General features: G+C 42.5%; 1 protein-coding gene across 3 annotated transcripts in view; it reads right to left on the bottom strand.

The window, feature by feature from the left end:
- The window catches only part of slc12a5a (solute carrier family 12 member 5a), a 180,772-nt gene that overhangs the window by 100,138 nt on the left and 59,802 nt on the right, over positions 1-20,832 (bottom strand). The window contains exon 1 of one of the 3 annotated variants that reach the window (XM_035388954.1): positions 15,834-16,557. The exons of the other annotated variants lie outside the window; for them this stretch is intronic. Within the exon in view, the coding sequence (XP_035244845.1) occupies positions 15,834-15,888 (55 nt within the window). The 5' untranslated portion in view covers positions 15,889-16,557. Of the gene's footprint in view, positions 1-15,833; positions 16,558-20,832 lie in introns of those variants that run through there. 3 annotated transcript variants of the gene reach the window in all.

Below are 20,832 nucleotides of genomic sequence, written 5' to 3'. Positions count from 1 at the left end.
GGAAGGTGCGATTTGGTCTGCATTTCACTGGCTTATGTTCCCATTCCCATTCCAGTTTGCACAGAGGCTCAGAAGAGGCTCATCACAGGAGGGCATTATAAAAGAGGGGGTTATTTAGAGTCTTGCTCATGCACTTACAAAATGGGTGGCAGGACTGAAACAGAACAAGATGAAATTAGCAGACAGGGCACAGTTAGGACAAGGCCATGAGCTTTTTTTCATGAAAACAACTCATTGTCAAATCCTGGATTTGAGTTCAGAGTTTTGTCATGTCAAGGGGGCAGACTTGCTTGAAATTTCTGTGCTGGTTGAAGGAAAATCAACCTGTTTTTTTCCTGCGGTCAGTTTCTCTGCAACAGCGGTGAATGTTTTGATGCATTGGCTATTTATTGTTTTGACTGTTACTGTACGTGTTTTCTGAGCCAATGCTTGACAATCATTTTTTGTTAGTTGTTGTCTTTTTTTTGCTTCAGCCATTTTGATTTGCTTTCTTTCACACTAGTGGATAATTGCAATGAGGCTTTTGCCATTGTCCACCATTAATGGGAGCTGCGCCCCTTAACCTTGTTGCACAGCAACTCCCTGAGTGTCGCCAGTACAGCAGTAGCCTATGTCTCTTTCTTAAAAGCTCAGATGGGAGTTGAATTGGTCGGTCTGAACATTGCCCCATTATTGCATTCCTTAAAAGCGCTATATAATTGTATGATTAGTCAGGTGGTTGATCCAGTGCCTATAAGAACCCCACAAGGATATCAAGCATAATACAAGTTTATATCCTTGTGGGTCAAGTGCTTCTGAAAGAAATTGTGACTTTACTTTTAATTCCCATTAAAATGTCTACCTCACTTTGACAAAATCAAAATCAACTTGGCATGAAAAATCTATTATTTTTTTTCTACCTTCCTTGGTTAAGCACTTAACTTGTCCTCTCAACCCAACAATGGGTAAGGCAGTTAACGCCACAGGCACTGCTAACTGTGCTCTAAAACATGCCACAACTGGTAAAGCCCAAAAGGAGAGACTGGCAGCGGAACACAGACACCACCAGAAAAAATATAACAAAAGCAAACATTGCCAGCTGGAACAGTCCATGTACACAAGGGAATATCTTGGGGTTGGTCACATTTAAAATGATAGAAAAGCTTATGGAGTACAATAATGAGTGTTGCAAAGGATTTAAGACAAGTTCCTTTGCAGTGAAAAAGAGAACTTGTAGCTTGTCTTTCATCAGTCAAGTCAAGGAGTGACAGTTCTGCCCGCTTTTGAGAAATGGATAATCATCATGAGAACAACAGAGAGGATTTATGTCATACAGCACCTTGCACACTCTCAGTGTTTTACATTGCAAGACGGAGACTCGCCTCAGCCTACGCCAATGTGTACCTGCACGGGTGATGCCAGGCAGTCATTTGAGCCGGAATACTCAACACACACCAGCTGAGGTGGAGAGGCACAGACAGCGGAGTCAATTCAGCCGGGGGGATAACAGGGGCTGGATTGTGAGGGCCAGGTTGTAAAGCAGTATAGAAATATGTGGACAGCGATATACCCCAAATAAAACAACATTTGCAGCAGGAGAAACCAACACAGCGTCTTCATTGCCAAAGCCCTGGAGACCAGATTCAAGCTCCCAATGTTCTGATTCAATTAATTACCGATTTCCACGCACTAATCTGACTAATAGCCCCAATACTGAGATTAGCCCTCATTCAGAGAGTACCAGAATACCTGCAGAAAGATAGCCCTGTAGAACTGGCATCCTCACCGTGCTGCAGTCATAACCGCTAAAGCGTTCTCTAATGTTATTAAATTGACGCGCACCGATGGGTCCATTCAGCCAGTGGATTTCATTTTTATGCCACAGTCCCTTGTGCCCAACTTTTTATTAATTATTTTAAGAGACAATTCACATTCTTCTCACGGAAAATTATGATTTCCATTTGACAGCTCCCATTTAGACACTCACGCAATGCGTGCACACCCACACACACACACACACACACACACACACACACGCAGTCTACTACTAATATCCTCCTTTGACACTATGGAAAGCAGACATGCAAAACGGCACTTTGCTTCACAGTCCTGCGAGACGGGACCACACTCCCATGGGGAGGCTTATGTTTCATATCTGAGGTGCAATATCTGGACCACATTCATATCAGGCTATAGACAGCACTCAAGTGGCACTTTATTTAAGTGGTCAGCCACACTTCATCCAATATGCATTGGAGAGAGGAGCGTGTGCAGTGCGTTTGAAATCCCATCTGGAATATCACGGAGCTGTAAGGACTCTGGGATACAAACAGTGCATTCAATTTACCCAACTTGTGTACCGTCGTGTTTATTGGTTGTCATCAAGAATTTAATTTTAGGGAACTTATTAAGTAGGCCTTGCAGGAAGGCTGGGGGTAGGCTTGCAGGGGGTGGGGATGTACTGTAGCATCCTTACTGGGGTATTGAGGCTTGGAGTCATTCAACATGGGGCATTTGTTGATAAACCTCACAGAAATGAATAAACCTGACAGAACCGCATTGCAACTGGAACACCAGCTCCATATCTCACAGATTAGGCATAGCTGCCCCTGTTCTCGTGCAGCTCTGTTGTCTACAGTTTTAAACCTGACAGTTTAGCCCCCGCTAGGTTGGTTGCAATTGCCAGCATATGTACGTAACTTGAAAGCAAGCACGCAGTTCTGTGATTTTATTTTTGTGACTTCTGTGAACTCATCAAACCTGTTTTCGAAGGAAAGAAAATGAACACAAGATAAAATGAGGCACATAATTATTTGACTGAGAACAGGCTTAGGAGAGGCTTGAATTTCGAATGCAGCACAGCTGTTGCAGCAATATGAGAGGCACTTAACCTGAACTGTGTCCCGCATCTACTTCCTGGTTTTAATTTGTTTTTGGATATTTCAGTTCTTGGGACATATTTACTAAGCATGCAGCAAATTACTGTCAGTGCTGCAGAATTCTGTGTTGCTGCCTGTTTTCATTTCAGCGGGGTATTTAGTAAGGCTGGTTATGTGAATGAGCACAGCCGCAGCGAGTTCGTTTAAATGCAGGTATCTAGGGTGCGTCTTGTGCATGGCAGGAAAGCAACACTGTTCTACCGCTCCATCACTGGTGAGGTCAGGTTTTGGATCTGCATCCATGGATGTAATGAATAGGCACTGTAACCTTTAAATGTTAACATATCCCATTAAAAAAAAACAAAAAACAAAAAAAAAACACGTCAGAACACAGTTGTAATATTTCAAATCGTTTAATTCCGTACAGAATAGCCAACCATCTCCAGAGTCATCGTCTTTCAGCTTCTCTAACAGGCAACTGTTCTTAAAGATGAAAGACTCCTGTGTTTGAAAAATATTTTTAAAGATTCTGTCCTTTCATGAAGGTAGTGGATGCAATGCTTGATAAATGTAACGAGGTCCACAACTTAGTGTACAATGCGGCTACCGTAGGCATTTCAGATTTGCACATGGCAAATGTAGTCCTCTACCACCTCCCAAATGAACAGAGAAATGTGAAAACAGGTTTTTAGCGAGCTAAATAAAAAAAACTGTCCTGAAAGTAATTTTTGCGTGCCAACTGTTATTTCTTTTTCATGGAATGCAATTGAAGTGAAGTTATCTGTTATCTGCAAGTTCTTTTCATTTCTCTTTGCTAGGTACGTGCTGTTGTCTAATTAACTAACAAGATTGCTAACTGACTAACCGAAGCTTAGATAACAATAATTATGTAATTATATGCAGCTGCTTATTATGTATGACCTGGACTGGCTGTGGTGATTCACATGCAGCTTAATCAAATGGCTGCCACAGGATCTGCTCAGTATCTAATGTATGAATGTTTGCTGCCTCTGGCTGGTTCGCTGTCTCTGTAATGATGCTTTGCAGGCCGATCGGTCACCATAGCTGGTAATAAAAAGACTACTGCCTCACAGACTAATTGCTAACGCAGGTTCAGAGACTGGTCAATAATGGTGATGCTTCATAGGTGGGTCGTGTGATTCCTGTATGGACACCATTTCCACATGCATTTTGTTTTGTTTCTTTTATTGATATTCTACTTTGCCATTGCTTGTTGAGTGCTACTCTTCTGATTTTCATTTATGCTCAGAATATAAAGCTAACATACCTTGACATTTCATGATGTGTCCAGAATGATGTCTTAGAGAAGATGAAGCCACCTCAAAGAAATACTGTTTCTATTTATGTACAACGAAGATTGTGCCAAGGGGCAGGACAGTTTGTATAAGGTCTGAATATGTATGTATAATGGGGTATGTAACATATGTTTTTAGAGCATCCAAAGGAATAATGAGTATTCAAAAAATCATTTGATAAATATAGGACAGCAAAACACAAAGGTTGATCTTGCTGAGTTTTTGAGAGATGAGAAGTGCCTTGCTCAACACAGCTGTCTGACATATTCACTGAAACAAACAAGATCAACAGAGCATCGCAAGGGTAAAACATCAGCCGACATGAACAAGTGAAGTCATTAAAAAAAAAAACTATGGAAAACCCCTGCCTTATCAGGAGTCACAGGTTTGAACAACTGCATGCATTCACTCAGGAGACACAGCTGGATTTTAGGACCATCTAATGCCAGGTAATAGCCAACTTGTCCACAGTGCTGGAGAAGTTTGACAGTTACCCCCCCCCGCCCCCCCCCCCCCCCCCCTGCACAGAGGAGCATGTAGCCACTTATGAATGGATTAGTAACCCCTTCACTGTGAACACTGAAACACAGATTCCAGCCCCTACTGCAGCCAAACTCTTAGAAGAGCTCACAGGCTTATCGTCCGATTCCACTCACAGAGCTCATTTCAAAGTGCCGCTGGAAACATTCTGGTCTGAGTGTTAGTGCTGAGTACAACGAATGTCACGACGCAGCAACAAAGGTTTTAACGCCATTCAGCGCTACATCATTATTTATGTGAGGTTAGCTTCTCAGCCATGGCAATTCTGAAAACTAAGCACAGAGCAAGATCAACAGCAGTCCTCATTTTGAGTGAATAACTCTGAAAATGCTGTCAAGAGGACAATCTCAACACTAACAAAGATGCTGATATTCAGATTTTCATGTATTACAAGGAAGGTCTATTAATTTTATGTAATGTTTAGAAAAGGAACAGTTAAATGTGTGGACCCTCAAAATTTTGCAGGGGAGCTTGGAACCAAAAAGGTTGAGAACCACTGCAGTGCAGATTTTAAGGATATCCAGTGATTACCCCAGTTTCTAACTAGAAACATCTGTAAGGAACTGGAGGGCGGACTTTTAGACAAGAGGACCATCTTGCGAACTACCTGCTCGGTGAGATACTGCAATCTGCGCTGAACCTGTATATATGCTTAGAACTCCTTTAGGACAAATAGATCTAACTCCCTGCTTTGCTGTATAATAAACGCCTTCTTGTCCTTTTATATATCACTTTGCCCTGTATTGCAAAGGTGGCTTCGTGTTACCTGTACGTCCGTTAGCGTACACCAGGTTATTATAACGCAGGTGAGTTACGGGTCATAACAGATTGGTCAACGGCAACTCTTGCTGCAATGGTGGGCCTAAGCAATCACATTCTCACATGTTTCCGTAATCAACCAATCATACACAGCACAACACATTTTCTCATACTAATCACATGGTGTTTGGTTGAAATAGCATCTGTTTTCTTACTGTAGTAGGTCATGAATTCCTATTCCTAAAAAAGGAATGTGATGTCCCAGGGCCAAACAGTGAATCACAAAATACATCACAGCCCCGTGGACAAATCCCTCTGCACTGTTGGCCAGCTCTCCAGACCGGTTGCCCATAAATATGGTGCCTAGACTTTAAACGGCAGTCCAAGCAGAACTGATTGCCCTTTTAATAGACCTTACTCTTATTGCCCTGCACCTACCATATGGTTTGGAATGGCTTTATTTTCATTCTGAGCTGCATGCATCATCCATCACCCACACAAGTTGTATTCTGCACCAAAACAGCTTTCAGGTCTTCTTCTGCCAGAAAACATACTCCAGGGCCGATACAGATTGGGTGAGCCCAGAACCCAGTACACATACTGCACAGAAGAGATTAATTATTGCAACAATTTAAAACTTTCAGAAATCCGTGTTTCAGATTGCTCTTGCTACTGGAGGCTTCGCAGAGCTGACTTCACAGCACGGCATTTGCTGATTCGCCATTTGTAACCTGTGATAGCGACTGCCCAGTCCATCACCCTGAATACATATCTGCCATATTAATTAATGAATTACCAATAACAAGAAGACAAGTAGAGAGATCCAACATGGGCAATTATCCAACAACAGCTTTCCTTTTTAGGAACGAAAGCTCAAATCAAGAGAAAAGAAAAGGAAGCTTTTCATCAATGCGGACCTTGTGTATTTAATATGGAGGATGCCTTGTGGATGATGAGAACCATATTCAGCTGTGCTCTTACTTTGCTGAAAGCAGCCATTGAATTGCCAATCAGTCTTTGTGTTGATATTCTCAGATGTATTACTTCATATGCTGGGATAATAATGTTGGCTGCAGGAAAAATGTGTTTATGTTCACAGTGAGTAAAAACACTAACTTGCAGACGTGATTAAACATGACCCTTGAGTTTAATATCCATTTTTAACTCTAAGGCTTTCTCTTTTGCTCCCAATCACTCAACACTGCACTGTGCATCTCAGTTCAGGAGAGAGCAGAATTTATTTTCCTCAGTCAGTCTAGCGCATGAGCTGAACCAGTGGAGACATTACACTTTCATAAGAACTGCAGGGGAATCAATTGACCAGAAGGGTTACTGGTGTGCATGGTCAGCTTTTATCTGACTCTGTTCCATCTTTTGAATTTACTGTTTACATTTACTATTTAATATGTTTATATTTACTATTTTAACTGTATGACTGTTTTTTTCCCTGTTTAATTTATTTATTTTACAGGAGCACCACATAAGAAAGGACATTAACTTTGATGTAAGCAAATTACACTATCAAAGGCAGCTACAAAGGTGATTCATTTTGCATATAGAATCCCAATAACAGTATAAAAGTCGTCTGACAATCAGTACTTTGATATTTGGGTTTCCAAGGAAACGTGTGTGACCTTAAATTTCAAAGAGGCCAAATAGTCAGAGCCTGGATTGCAGGTGCTCTGGTGACAAACACTAAATGTGACAAGGGGAATGGTGTCCGAAATTAATGCAACGTATGTCAAACATAAACAAACTGCGCTGGCAAAGAGGAGCAGTGGTCCCAAGTCAAAATTTACAAAGAGGGACAAACAGACACTTAAGAGGATAATTGTTAAACACCCCAAAACTATGGCCACTAAAATGACCACAGAACTGAATATACATCTTCGTGAAACCAATGCAAGAAAAACCGTATGGGTCTCACAAAGCTGGTATTTAATGCAGGGCCACCATTTGTAAAACGCTTAAAGCCCAAGGCTTTTAGACAAAGAAGGATAACCTGGCATAAGTAGCACAGCACCTGGAGCCCTGAGTTAGGGCAAAAGGTAATATGGTCTGATGAGTTGTCTTTTACCTACATCCGGATGGATTTACAGCTTGGTGATGGTGGATCTGGTGCTGGATCTGTAATGGTATAGACAACCATCTCATGGGAGTTACTGGGTCCATTCATTGATTGCACTGCATGGTCGTATAACAGCCAAGGAATATTAAAGCCTTTTTCACTATATACTGCAAATGTTTACACTCACGAAATGATTGTGGTAATCTACAATGTGAATCACACTGCCATCATGATGACCAGCACATCATTTACATAAAGGGTGCTTATTTTGATAAATTATTTCATAACAAGCAATAAAGCTAACCTTTAATTACCGCAGAATAGGCATCAGAAATTCCAATAAAGCATCTATCTGGCTAAATGCATTTAAAGACAGGATTGCTGCTCTGCAAAAGCTGACGGTACTGAAAACAACTGAATAGCTTTTATTTCAGAGACCCTTCTGTCCCCAAACTCACACACTGCAAACCTGTGAATACTTTATTCACTATAAACCTGTGAATACTTTATTCACTATAAACCTATGAATACCTTATTCACTTCAAACCTGTGAATACTGTGTTCACTGTAAACATGTGAATACTGTGTTCAATGCAAGTCATGTTATGCTACATGGAAGGTAGTTGCAGTTGGAGAGGAGTGTGCCATTGGAAGAAACTGGCACCTAAAAACCTAAGTCTTGCCTTACTGCTGGTACAGTCAGCTAATAACACAACCCAGTATCAAACCTGCAAAATGTAGGGCATAGACCCCAGTCTGTCCTGCTAAGCACCTTTACCAACCAAACCACCTGGAGACAAGAACAAATATATAAAACACAAGTTACAAAGACAACTGACAACTGAAAAAAAAAAAAAAACACGGAATTAAAAGCAGAGGTTAAAAGCAGTAGCATAATTCAGACACTGCCATGGATTTCAAATTTAAAATCAACAATTGGAATTAGCAAGTCAACTTTAAGGTCTTTTTGTAAAGTGTTCCAGCTATTTTGAGCAGAGTGGCTGACAGCCATCTTTCCAAATTCAGTAGAGGGTCTTAAAACTTTAAAAAGAACAATGTCACTGGAGCGAAGGTGATAATTTATTAGAAATTTGATTGAGCAGTGAACTGAGGTAAGAGGGAAGCAGACTAATTACTGCTTTAGAGAGGAATATGTAGCAGTGAATAATTCTATGTAGTACAGGGATAATAAACCAGACCATTCAAAGAAAATACAGTGATGGCTAAAATGATTTAGCACCTCTGATGCAATACAGGGCACTGTGATAAAATGTATCGAGGCAGTCTAACATAGATGACAGGTATGCACAGTTGATGATGCATTCGTAGACTAAAACAGGTAAGAAAGTGTCTATGATGAGTCTCCTCTTGAAACTGCGATAGTAGTATTGTTGTTGTAATTGGCATTATTATTATTATTATTATTATTATTATAAACTGCAGGATAATGTTTATCTGTTATGGCTGTTAACTAATTTTAAAGTCCCCGCCCACCTCATTTTTCACCATACACCAACTCGACATTATACTCGGCAATTGACCGTTTTCAATAGGATACCAATTGGTTCGTTTTTTTCCCCCCCTGGAATGTGGAAAGGAATTTGAAGTGATCGAAATTTAATCGAGATTGAAAGCAGTAAAGATAATTAGATAGCCAGCTCGAACAACTGTGGCTTGTTCGTTTATGTAGACCGCATTTGTACTGTACATTTCCGAGTTGTATCCCCATTTCTAACTTAAATCCTCCCACACGCTGACTCTCGTCTCCCTCCGCGGTGCCCTAGATACCACACGCTAATTCTCAGACGGGCTTTTAACGCTCTAGTTGACGCACTTCAAACCGTGCGCTCCCTTCTTGAGAACCCACTGATGGTTAAAAAATATCCCGACTCAGTTCATAAAACACTGGCAATCATTATGCCTTGATCAGAGCCTCGGTCAGAGCCTATTAAGCGAAATCGCGATGCATGGAAGTGGGGGGAAATGGAAATTCAGCGGTACAACTGACTATAAATAAAATTACCGATGTTATGAAATTATTCAAATTTCACGTCGCATCCTTTGAGCCAGAAATAGAGCTCTGGCAGGAACAGGGTGGGGGTGGGGAAGGAGTTCAAAAGAGATGATATCGTCATCATATCCCTGTGAAATGTAAAACATGTAGATAGCGAGGACATTAATATGAATAATATACATATATTGTGTTTTTATAGGCTATAGTATTTTCTCTTACTCACCCCCTCAAATTAACAGTACAATAATATGTTTAATTTCAAACTGAAAACAGCTACGAAGGTCGCTGCAACATCCTATGGAACCACTGCTGTGGCATGTAACCATGGAGATGTACATTATCTGCTCATCTATTTTCGGCTACTGGCACGCGAAAAAAAAAGAAGAAAAAAAACACTACAACTGCAGGGAGGTAGCTTTGTTACCAAGAAAACAGCACTGTGCATGAGAGGCGTTATCTATTTAAGAGACGTTATCTGTTGTCTTCTCGTGATGTTTTTAAGACAGTCTAGACCCCGAAGCTCCAAAAAAGAGCTCTCAGCCTTAATATAAAATGTCAGAAATTGTTTCTTCATTCAATAATAATTCATTACATCTATGCAAACATTCAGGAGTACACATACTCAGTATTTTTGGATAGATCTGCCGTAATGAATTAGAATTTATGTTAACCAAACACAATAGAAAATCCAAAATACACAATACAGTTTGTCTGAACTTTAACCAAACTGAACAACATTCTAAGACTGTTCCAGTAATGTTCATTTTCGACTTCAGAGACCTCCAAAAAAAAAAAAAAAAAAAAAAAAAAAAACGTGGAAATGTGTATGCAGGGGAATGCTTACATAAATATAAATTCCAAGCTGGGAGAATCAACTGGATCATCAGCAAAGAGAAATGATTTTTTAACTGAATTAATCAATAATTATTTCCATGGTCTCAGTTCTCTCTGGTTTATACGTCCCTGAAGTGAATGCATGCGCACACCTTGAACCGGCCACGGGCAGTCCCTAACTGCTACTTTGTAAATGAATGAGCTGGTCTCACTCAGTGTCATACGTCTGTCACAATACTCAGATGTGTTCCGTGTAACCCTGGCATAGTCAAACACATGACATCCCGTGTGCAGTAGCCCCTGGCAGGGCTCTTGCTGACCATTTTGGTGCTCTAGGCCGGACGCTCACTGGCGACACTATGGTATTTTAGCTTCCATAAAATAAGTCAATGATCCTATCTACTTGCCAATTGGTTTAGAGTAGCACAGATCCAGTTTGGGAATTCACTGACTCTTTCAAATAGTGTCATGGGGTTTTTTTTTTTTTAATGAAAAGTGAGTCAGGACCTCCATTTAACATCTCTAACATCAGAAGGACTCATGCGAAATGCACTGCACTGTAATTGAGCTGTGGGTTGGCCTGAAATTCTCTATGGGCAGTCAAATGACTGACATTATATGCACTAAAAGCTAAACCACAGCAATGTGGAAAATACTGATTGGTAACAACTGGTTGAACAAAGCAATTCCAGTATGGCCCCAAATATGACAAAAAAGCAGAACAAATAACAATGGATAACAAACATGCAATGATTGCAAGGTAAAGAGTATGCAGTCTGCTGAGGTTAGCATATTCAGATAACCAGAAAAACAGTAGCCTACCACATGCACTACAATTGATTCAACATTGCATTGTAAGGTATGTTCATACTTGACATCATCTTGTTGCTGTCTACTGAGAACTGCCACCACACAGTTATCAGAAGGAGGCTGTGGTATCAGTACTACCACAGTATAGACAAATCATTCTCAGGTACACCCAAGGGTGATTCAGCCTCTTCCGATTTGCCAATAACTGCAGCCTGATTGCAAATCTCCCTCTCGCTTTCAGTTAGACTCTGGGTAATTTCCTCTGCCTCAAATTAGACACTGGGGGGAAGGAGATGGTGTCACAGTCTATTTTACCCTGCTCCAGTACACTTCACATGGGACATGCACATGTGCTTTCACGTCCTTGTTTTGGTTAGCCAACTTCATCACTTCCAGAATGTTTTGTGATGTCCAGCAATTACAGAGTAGATACTGTATGAATACCACCTGCGACCCAGACCAGAAATAAGCAGGGACTGAAAGAGCTCCTTGAGAGTTTATCATCTCCTCCCTGTACCAATGTCTCTATCATCTATTTTGCTGTCACCCTCATCTCTTCAGTTCTTAAAGTGGCCAATACCCATTACAGCTGCGTCTGACACGGCCGGGGCTGGGAGGTCCCCTGAGACCCGCTCACACAGAGAAATCATCGCCTTAATTTCTTTCAATTTACCCTTTTTAACGCCTTCTCTCTCTCCCTCTGTCTCTCTCTTCCTCTCTCGCTATCTCTCTCTTCTCTCAGGATTTCTTCTCCTTCGAGATACTTTGTTAAATAGCTCTCTATAAACTCACCGTAAATTGAAAACCCGCGACGTACTTCTACAGCACTGTCAAAGCACGACTGAAATCAATTTTAGAACAGCTTTTAGAGCTGATGAACAGGAGAGGAGTGTCTGAGTGTCAGACTGTTGTGCGACGCTCTGATTGGCCAGTGGACCTCCGTCTATGGTGGACGTCCTACTACGGCAGGAAATGCGGATGTCTCCGTAGTGCAGCAGCCAGTCCTTACGACCACTCCTCTGCTATTGCAGCCTCGTGTCCGTACAAATGGCTGATCTTTAGACATCTGTGTGTTTACTAACACCATTGTGCTTCGGGGATTTAGTGTGGATGTCTGCTGAATGTTGAACTCAAATCAATAGTTGTCCTTTAATTTGTACTACTATACATCAGTATTTTTGATTGGGGTAGTGTATTGCTCAAAAACCATAGACTTAACACCCTTTTGTGTCCACTGTACAGTGGAGTGTTGTACCACCACGAACGAAGACACAAGAACCTAGCAATAACTTGCTGGGATGGAGGTTTCATCAAGAGCAACTAGCGAGGCAGCGTCTGGATTGCAGTTCTCCTTTTTTGCAGCAGAGTAGTATAATGGGCAAGGAACCGATCTTGTAACCTAAAAGTCGCAGGTTCGATTCCCAGGAAGGACACTGCCGTTGTACCCTTGAGGAAGGTACTTAACCTGCATTGCTTCAGTATGTATCCATTTACGCAGCTGGATATAATGTAAATGCTATGTAAAATGTTGTGCAAGTCGCCCTGGATAAGAGCACCTGCTAAATGCCTGTAATATAATGTAATGACTAGATGGGGTTTCAAATAACCTATTGCTCTTTTAATGCCACTCTAATCATTCTAACATGATAATAAGGCCATCAGCCTTACAACTGACAAAAACAATAATCATTGTCAAAACAGTAACTTTTATCATATCATGCAATTATCACAATGGCTATATAATTTTAATAATTGACTGTTAGCAAACATTCAGATAGCAAGTGTTTGTCTGTGCTTGTTCCTGTTTGGGGTTTGAGGATGGGGACCGGATTTAAAGAATCTTATTTCAATCTTAACATCTCTCTGGGATTCTGTGGCAGTGGTACCTCCGACAGTTGCCCAGACTTTTCTATTGGCTCCATCAAGCTATTCCCAATATAGAAAATAATATAGAAATAATACAAAATAATCTAATGCTCTTGGTAAAATGCCCTGGGGAAATCTTTTTTTTTTACAGCATTAGGTAGTCAGCCATAACTATGATATTGTTAATAGGAAGCCTTTGGCCTCTAGTGAGTGAGGGTCTTGGCAGGGGACTAGATTGAAGGAGATTGTAGGGATACTGCCGGTCAGTGACCTTTTCATTTCAAGCCCAACTGTAGGCTGTCAGCTATCCTTATCCTTACACCCCCCATTACCACCACCACCACCACACATTGATTACAACACAGACCCCATTCAGAGCTCACAGGCTCACATTACATAACACCCTGCTCCAGAATCCCAACGCTGTCAGATCCAAGCTTTGGATTTTCATATTTCTTAGGCAACTCAATGCAGTTTGAGTTGTTGAATTAAATAGTTATTGATTTGCTCAAACTGAAGCAATGGAATTTCAAATGTGCCATATATATCGTTTTTTGGAAATTGGAATTTACACCTCAGTTACGAGTCTGGTCCTCCCATGTTGGCACATTAGGGACTTCCATAACAAGTGACGTGAGAAACATAGATCCCTCCCAAAAAAATTGATCACTCAGTCTGTCTGACAACAGGTTACAACTAACCCCTAAAGGGGTCTGTCTTGCAGTCTCTCTCTCTCTCTCTCTCTCTCACAAACACACACACAAACACATTCTAGGTACTGTGTCTTTTTCAGTAGCACCTACTGTAGATCAGTATGCAAGAGGAACATTTCACTCCACAGCATTTCCCCATCCCCAGACAAAGCAGCTGATGCTGATGCACACATGGTCTCCCAATCACTCAGAGCCTGACATCGATGAGTCAGGACAGCCGTGCCCAATCAGGTAACAGGCCCCCGTAAAAAACACGCCCACAAAACTTTAAAAGGAGGCTCCACTCACGGTCCCATTCTTTATTACGTTTTGGTGACAAGAGACCTGCACTGAAAAAAAAAATCTTCAAGAAGTGGCTGCTTGCATGAACTAAAGCCAGACAGTTCCCTGATGGGTCAAGATCTCTGCTATCTAATTTTGCCACTGCTATCTTTAAATTGTTGTTCAAAGTGAAAACATTTTCAGACTGACTCCAAATCCAAACCAGTTTAAATCAGGGCTTGGACAGCGCCCAGCCTGCAGATTGTGCTGGGCATGTTTCAGGACCAAGGACAGCGACTTCATGAGACTCCTCTGTTGCAGGACTTTCACATTTATATTACATATTGAAAATGGCAAAAAATATATTGGGAAGTGACTATCTGTTCTCTTTTTCTCATCCAGCGGAAATATTATTATGTTGTAAGGTCCAGGGGGTGGGGGGAGTGGGGGGGGGGGTGCAGGAACATTTTAGTCATTCCTGAGAGAAATTGCAGGTTCTTGTACAGCAAATTCACGCAACATACAAAAGACAGTGACATTCCAAGGCAAGAAATCAGGCTAGTTGGATAAATATAATGAGTATGAAAAAGCAGTAATTAGACGTTAAGTCTTCAGAATGGATGCACACTATATACATGGAAAGGAGGCTTTAATGGAAGTAGATTGAAATACAGTGATGCGATTAAAATAACTCACTGGGACTGAAGTTATATTAAGCCCCTCCCCCCACAGAAAGCACCCCGCCTCCAACACACATACACACACACACACAAACACGCAGACACACACACACACACACACACAGTCATAACGGTTGAATAATCTGATTTGCTTAACATGGCCATGTGCGTGCGTCATTCTGTAGGGTATGCGCTGCTTGGGAATGGCTGTCCTTGATGCAGGGAAAAAATCTGGGCACATACAGTCAGAAATCACCAGGCTGCACTGTAAATTCTGTACAACAGAATCCGGGCACAGATAAACAGATAAATGTTTGGGGCTTTTTTTTTTTTTTTACAAATCCCAGTTGAATCCTGCCAATCACGCTGTGAGCTAAATAAACCACTCTCCAAATTGTGAAGCAGGCAGGCAGGCTGTCCGTGGGGGATGGGGAGGGGGACGGGGATGGGGGGGGTGGGGGAGGGAGGCAGTCGTAGGTATTTTGCGCATCTGCATGCGATTCTTCCGCCTCTGTGCCACACGGGCACATGCCAGCGGCACGGACGGACGCCTTGGTTTTACACTCAGAGCCGGAAACGCTGGCGCTCAGGGACTAGACCGACGGGGCCGACCGAGCCTCGCCTGAGAACGCAAAAAAAACCCACCGGACGGCCGGGAAAAAAAACAAAAAAAAAACACAGGTGGGCGAGCGCCACGCATTCCGAGAGGTGTGCCAGCGCCCCCCTGGCGCCCGCCTACCTGCAGCCCGGCGCCAAGTTACGGAGGCGAGCTGCGCCAAGCGTGCGGCGCCTGTGACGCTGCAGCAACCGCGTGCGCGTCTCTACTCCGTAAACGCTCTCATCTTCCCTCACGAGAGAGAGAGAGAGAGAGAGAGAGAGAGAGAGAGGGAGAGAACGAGAGAGGGAGAGAGAGAGACCCAATTGTTATTCTTGTCACAACAACCATGCAGTAGCGGGGAAACCATAACCCAATGCAGGCGGTCGCTGGGATCGGTGAGACGGGGGCATAGTCCTCCTCCTTCCATCTCTCCCACTCTCTCTCTCTCTCTCTCATTCTCTCTCTCTCTCTCTCCCCCTCTCCGTCTCCCTCTCCATGACGGATTCCATCACTCACCCTGGCTGTTGGGTCCCCCGTCACCCTCCTCGGTGTCAGTCAGACTGTTTAGCATCCTCGCTCCGCTGGGGTTCTGCCGTTGCCGTGGGAGATGGCTCCTGGTTCCTGGCTCCGGGTTTCAGTGAGCGTTCCCTCCCCCCTCCCTTTCCGGAAACGGAACGCCAAAAAAACCAAAAAGAAAATAATAAAAAAATAAAAAGAGAGGATGAAAGCAGGGGGGGCAGAGGGGGTCCTTCCTGTTTGCACCTCTTCCTTCCTCTGTCCCTCTTTTTTTAATTTTTATATTTGCGCGCTCGGAGGAGGGACGGTGCCGCGGGAAAGAGGGAGCTTTCTGCAGGTTGTCTCCTTCTTCTCCTTCTTCTCCTCCTCCTCTTTTCTCTGTGTCTTCTGGCTCTGGATGTGGCGTGACTTCCTCCCTCTTCCGTAGGAGGAGGGTGAGGAGAGCGAGCGAGGCTGCGGGAGTTTAGTGGATGATGGAACGCTTCAGAGTACAGTCTCCCTCTCTCTCCCGCTCTCACGCGCGTGCTTGTTCTCTCTCTCGCTCTGTCTCATTCTCTCTCTCTCTCACATGCTCACGCTCTCTCTCTCTCACACATGCTCATGCTCTCTCTCTCTCTCTCACACGCTCTCTCTCTCTATCTCTCTCCTTCTCTCTAGCGCTCATACGCGAGCGCACGTGAGCACGCTCACTCCGCGCTCCGCAGCAGCTGCATTCGCCCCACGGTCCGTCTACATGTGACGATTAAATTCACCATGCGTTCAGGAGGTATTATCTTTGCTTTCCCTTAACCTCTCTCTCTCTCTTTCTCTCTCTCACTCGCTGTGTCTCTTGGTGATGGAGTGGTGGTGGCGGTCCATGGCGGTAGCCCTCCGGATCTTCAGCCTCCACGCTCTCTGATGCTCCCAGACAGATGTCTTAGACTGTAGCTTTTCTATCCTTCCATTCGCTTTGCGATGTCTTACAGAGCTTCAGAGCTCGGATGTGAGATGAAAGTGAAGAAGTGGCATGTCTAGGGGAAACCTCTCATGCTTCATGACGACTTGTGTCACAAAATAGCAACCAATAAAAGACAAAGAGACTTCCATTTCTAATGGATATACAAATGGGTGAAAAATCAAAGGAAAAAACTAACATGCCATCAATGTGCACTGACATAGATTCTACAAGTGTCTGGAACTCTACTGGAGGGATGGAACACCATTCTTCCAAATGATATTCCCTCGTTTGGTGTTTTGAACATACAGTAGTGGTGGAGAGCGCTGTCTAACACGTCAATCCAAAATCTCCCATAGGTGTTCAATTGGGCTGAGATCTGGTGACAGTGAAGGCCATAGCATATGATTTTTATCATCCAATGTCCATTTTTTAAATCCCCGTTTTTTATTATTTTAATGGGCAGGATAAAATTTGAAAAAAAAGATTCCTTAATTCCAGGTAGAGGTGGCAAGATGAATAACTAAAAAGCAGGAAAATGGCTGCCATTTTCTGGTGTCTGAGCAAAAATTTATATAGAGCATGCATTAAAAAATCAATATTTTAGCAGGTGAAGGGAGGATCCCTTAGTGCAGCTATTCCATATGACCTAACCACAAAATATGGCATGGTAGTGCATACCTTTGACCTGCATAAACATCCCATTTGTATGTAAATCCACATTAAAATCAATAATTCATATTGATTGGGCCAAAATGAGGGTCACATTTTCAGATGTATCAACTTTTCCTTTGCAATTTCAACAGTTTCCTAAAGATGCTCATTTGCAACAAACTTACAGATCTTGGAAAGATTTTGATTAGCATTTTATATTTCATTTAAATACTTATTTGATTTTGTATAATAAAGCTTCAACTTTACACATTTCAACCTACTCTGTATAGCAAAAAAATGTTTAATGATTATTGCTAATAGTTAATGATAGTGATGCACAAATAAAACTATTTTAATATCTCAAAACAAATAAAGAAATAGATTTCACAGCCCAGAGAGAGTCCAGCCACTGCAAAATATTAACTTTGTTTGCACAGAACTTTTTTTTTTTTTTTCATTTTATTTTTAGGTGTGTTTGGTTGTCATTGTCTTGTTGGAAGGTCCACCTATGGCCATGTCTCCTGGTAGAGAAAACCAGGTTACAGGCTAAGACATCCTTGTAGCTGGTGGAATTAATTTAGCTACTAATCATAAAAAGTGCCCTGGAGCACTAACAGCAAGAAAGCCCCAAATGACCCACAAACAGCAGTAGAGTGCAGTATAGCAGGCAGTCGATTGGCAGACCCCAGCGACATAGCTCAGGAGGTAAGAGCGGTTGTCTGGCAGTCGGAGGGTTGCCGGTTCAAACCCCGCCCTGGGCGTGTCGAAGTGTCCCTGAGCAAGACGCCTAACCCCTAACTGCTCCCAACAAGCTGATTGGTACCTTGCATGGCAGCCTTTGAGTGTGTGTGTGAATGGGTGAATGAGAGCCATCAATTGTAAAGCGCTTTGGATAAAAGCGCTATATAAATGCAGTCCATTTACCATTACCCAGCAGTAGATTGGCAGACTATGAGGCAGATGATGAGAAGAAACAGCAGGATACCACCACGTCTGCAGCTACTACCACAATTGCCAGGTTTTAGCAGTCTAATACGAAGTCCCCTAGGACAAGATTTGGGACTTTGAACAATTCTTCAAACGAGGGTGGTTTACAAAATGACAGTGACGATACTGAAATGGAGCATGTTGTCTTCATTAAAGCAGTGAAGAGCGGGTTAGTACATGACAGTCCATTTGGGGGGGGGGGTTCTGACAAAAAGTGCCTACAAGGTTTAATCGAGATGAGATGTCAAATCTGCCTCTGATTCATTATGAGCATTAGCTGCACTCAGTAATACCCCAATCAGCGTTCTGCTATTTCATGATGTTCAAAGAAGTATAGAAGTTAGTTGCACTTGATTCCCTGTCATCTGTTGCTTCATCAGAGAGATCTTTTTCCTACCATTATTTGGCTAAAACCCTAGTCATTGTACTCAACGATTCAAAGAAGATTAACACACCTGGCTGCCCTACAGGTCCACAGTGACATTCGGATTGGACATCCAACTCCTCATTAGGAGATTTGTAAGCAGCACACCAGAGTGCAAGGCCATGCTTGGGGCCTTTTTAAGCATGGGTCAGACATTTGGCCATTGATTACTCCGGTACTATACAGAATGCTAATTGTCATGTTAATTGACAATGTTTTGTGACGTAGAAATTGACTTGGCTAGGATGTGATGCTCAATAATAAAATCTATTCCTTGTTGAGTGGCAGATGTCAACAATGACAGTAACGCAGATAAGTAAGTTTGAGAATATTTTAGTTGTATTTTAGGTCCCTGTCAATATTTCAGGCCATATCCATCCTTGTCAATAAAAGTCTGTTTAAATTTTATGGACCCGCTCGTGTCTACAGTACCTTACCTGAAATTAAGCAGCCCTCCATTTCAGTAGAGAGCTCTACAGATTCAAGTCTATGGTAGTCTGGCTTCCCTCTTGCCTAATGGCATTGCAATGTGCGCAGTAATTAAGTGGAGCCCCTGCTATGCCCCCTCATTCCTCTGTCCCTCCTGCCACTTGCCTTTCCGGGGCACAGCCAGGCACGCATGCAGTGCCGTGCAGTGTCCCTGTGGAGAGCTCATGCGGTCCTGCTTTAGAAGTGTGCAATTTGTCACATCTGTACATTCTCTTTCTTCTTCTTCTTCTTCTTCTTCTTCACAACCTCTCTCATTGATTTAAATGCTATAAAGGCTCATTCTCCTCTGAAACACTTTTATTACAGGCATTTCGCAGATGCTCTTATATGCCTTTTTACATAGCATTTACATTGCATCCATTTATACAGCAGGATATATATTGAAGCAATGCAGGTTAAGTACCTTGCTCAAGGGTACAACGGCAGTGTCTTGTCTGGGAATTGAGCCTGTGACCTTTAGGTTACAAGACTAGATCCTTACCCATTATACCACACTGCCACTCAATTCTCCTCCCCTAATACTCACACTTCCCTGGCAACTGCTATAAAAGAGAGAGCTTCTGCATATAAGAACTGTTCTGTGGTCATATCTGTGCTGCCTGTCTGAGTTCAATGTTTCAGTTCTAATCCTTTTTTGAAAGGTCCACATCCAAAAATAAAATGAGCTGAGGGAGTGACTGAGCCCAGAAAATGAGCTGCCTATCTTTGTGCAATTCTAAAGGCTCAGAATAAAATACAGTAATTCACTTTTAAGTTAGATTTTACAACAGACAACCACATATTGACACATTAGCAACACGGCAACATTTCACCACACTTTGTTAAAGGGACTTTCTTTCTCCTTGATGAAGCACATTATGACAGCGCATGCAAACCCATCCACTGCCTTGCAACAGGCAAATCCAAGTTTACGCAACCCTGATTCATAAGAAAACACCGCTTCTACAATTTATGCAAAGTCAGCAGAAAGTTTTCTTTTTGAAATAAACCTGCAGGGACAACAAACGATCACAATTTTGCCTACACAGGATTATGTAGGGTCCTCTTGAGAGTGAGCAGCTAGTCAATACTCAAGTGTCAGACGACACTGGCATTCACAAGATGAGGTAACAGTGACACTGCAGTGCCCCAGCCATTCACCACGGTAACACCAGATCCAAGCTGAAGATGCCATTTCTGCCGTTTACGCAATAATGTGATGTGTGTGCGGTGGCATGCATGTAGGCCACATACATACAAGTCTACGAGCAAATAGGTTGAGATTCTCTTCTTTTCCATGTGCTTCTGCTTTACCTTGGTTTTGCTACCCAAACGTAGAGCCCAATTTGAGAAGAATCCATCTGGAAATGCCTACAGGGCACAAGTACCCATCAAAAATGACACAATGAATATGTTTGACAGATGAGGAAAGAAAATGTGTGGAATAGCCTGCCAGGTCACGTAGTAGAGGCAGAAACTCTGAGCATTTTACAAGATCAGGCTTTGTACGGTGTTAGATACTATCTAGCGTG

This window comes from Anguilla anguilla, chromosome 13 (genome assembly GCF_013347855.1).
Source record: "Anguilla anguilla isolate fAngAng1 chromosome 13, fAngAng1.pri, whole genome shotgun sequence".
Taxonomy (NCBI): domain Eukaryota; kingdom Metazoa; phylum Chordata; class Actinopteri; order Anguilliformes; family Anguillidae; genus Anguilla; species Anguilla anguilla.
Note: the sequence above shows the minus strand (reverse complement) of the source record. Positions and strands in the feature narration are given on the sequence as shown.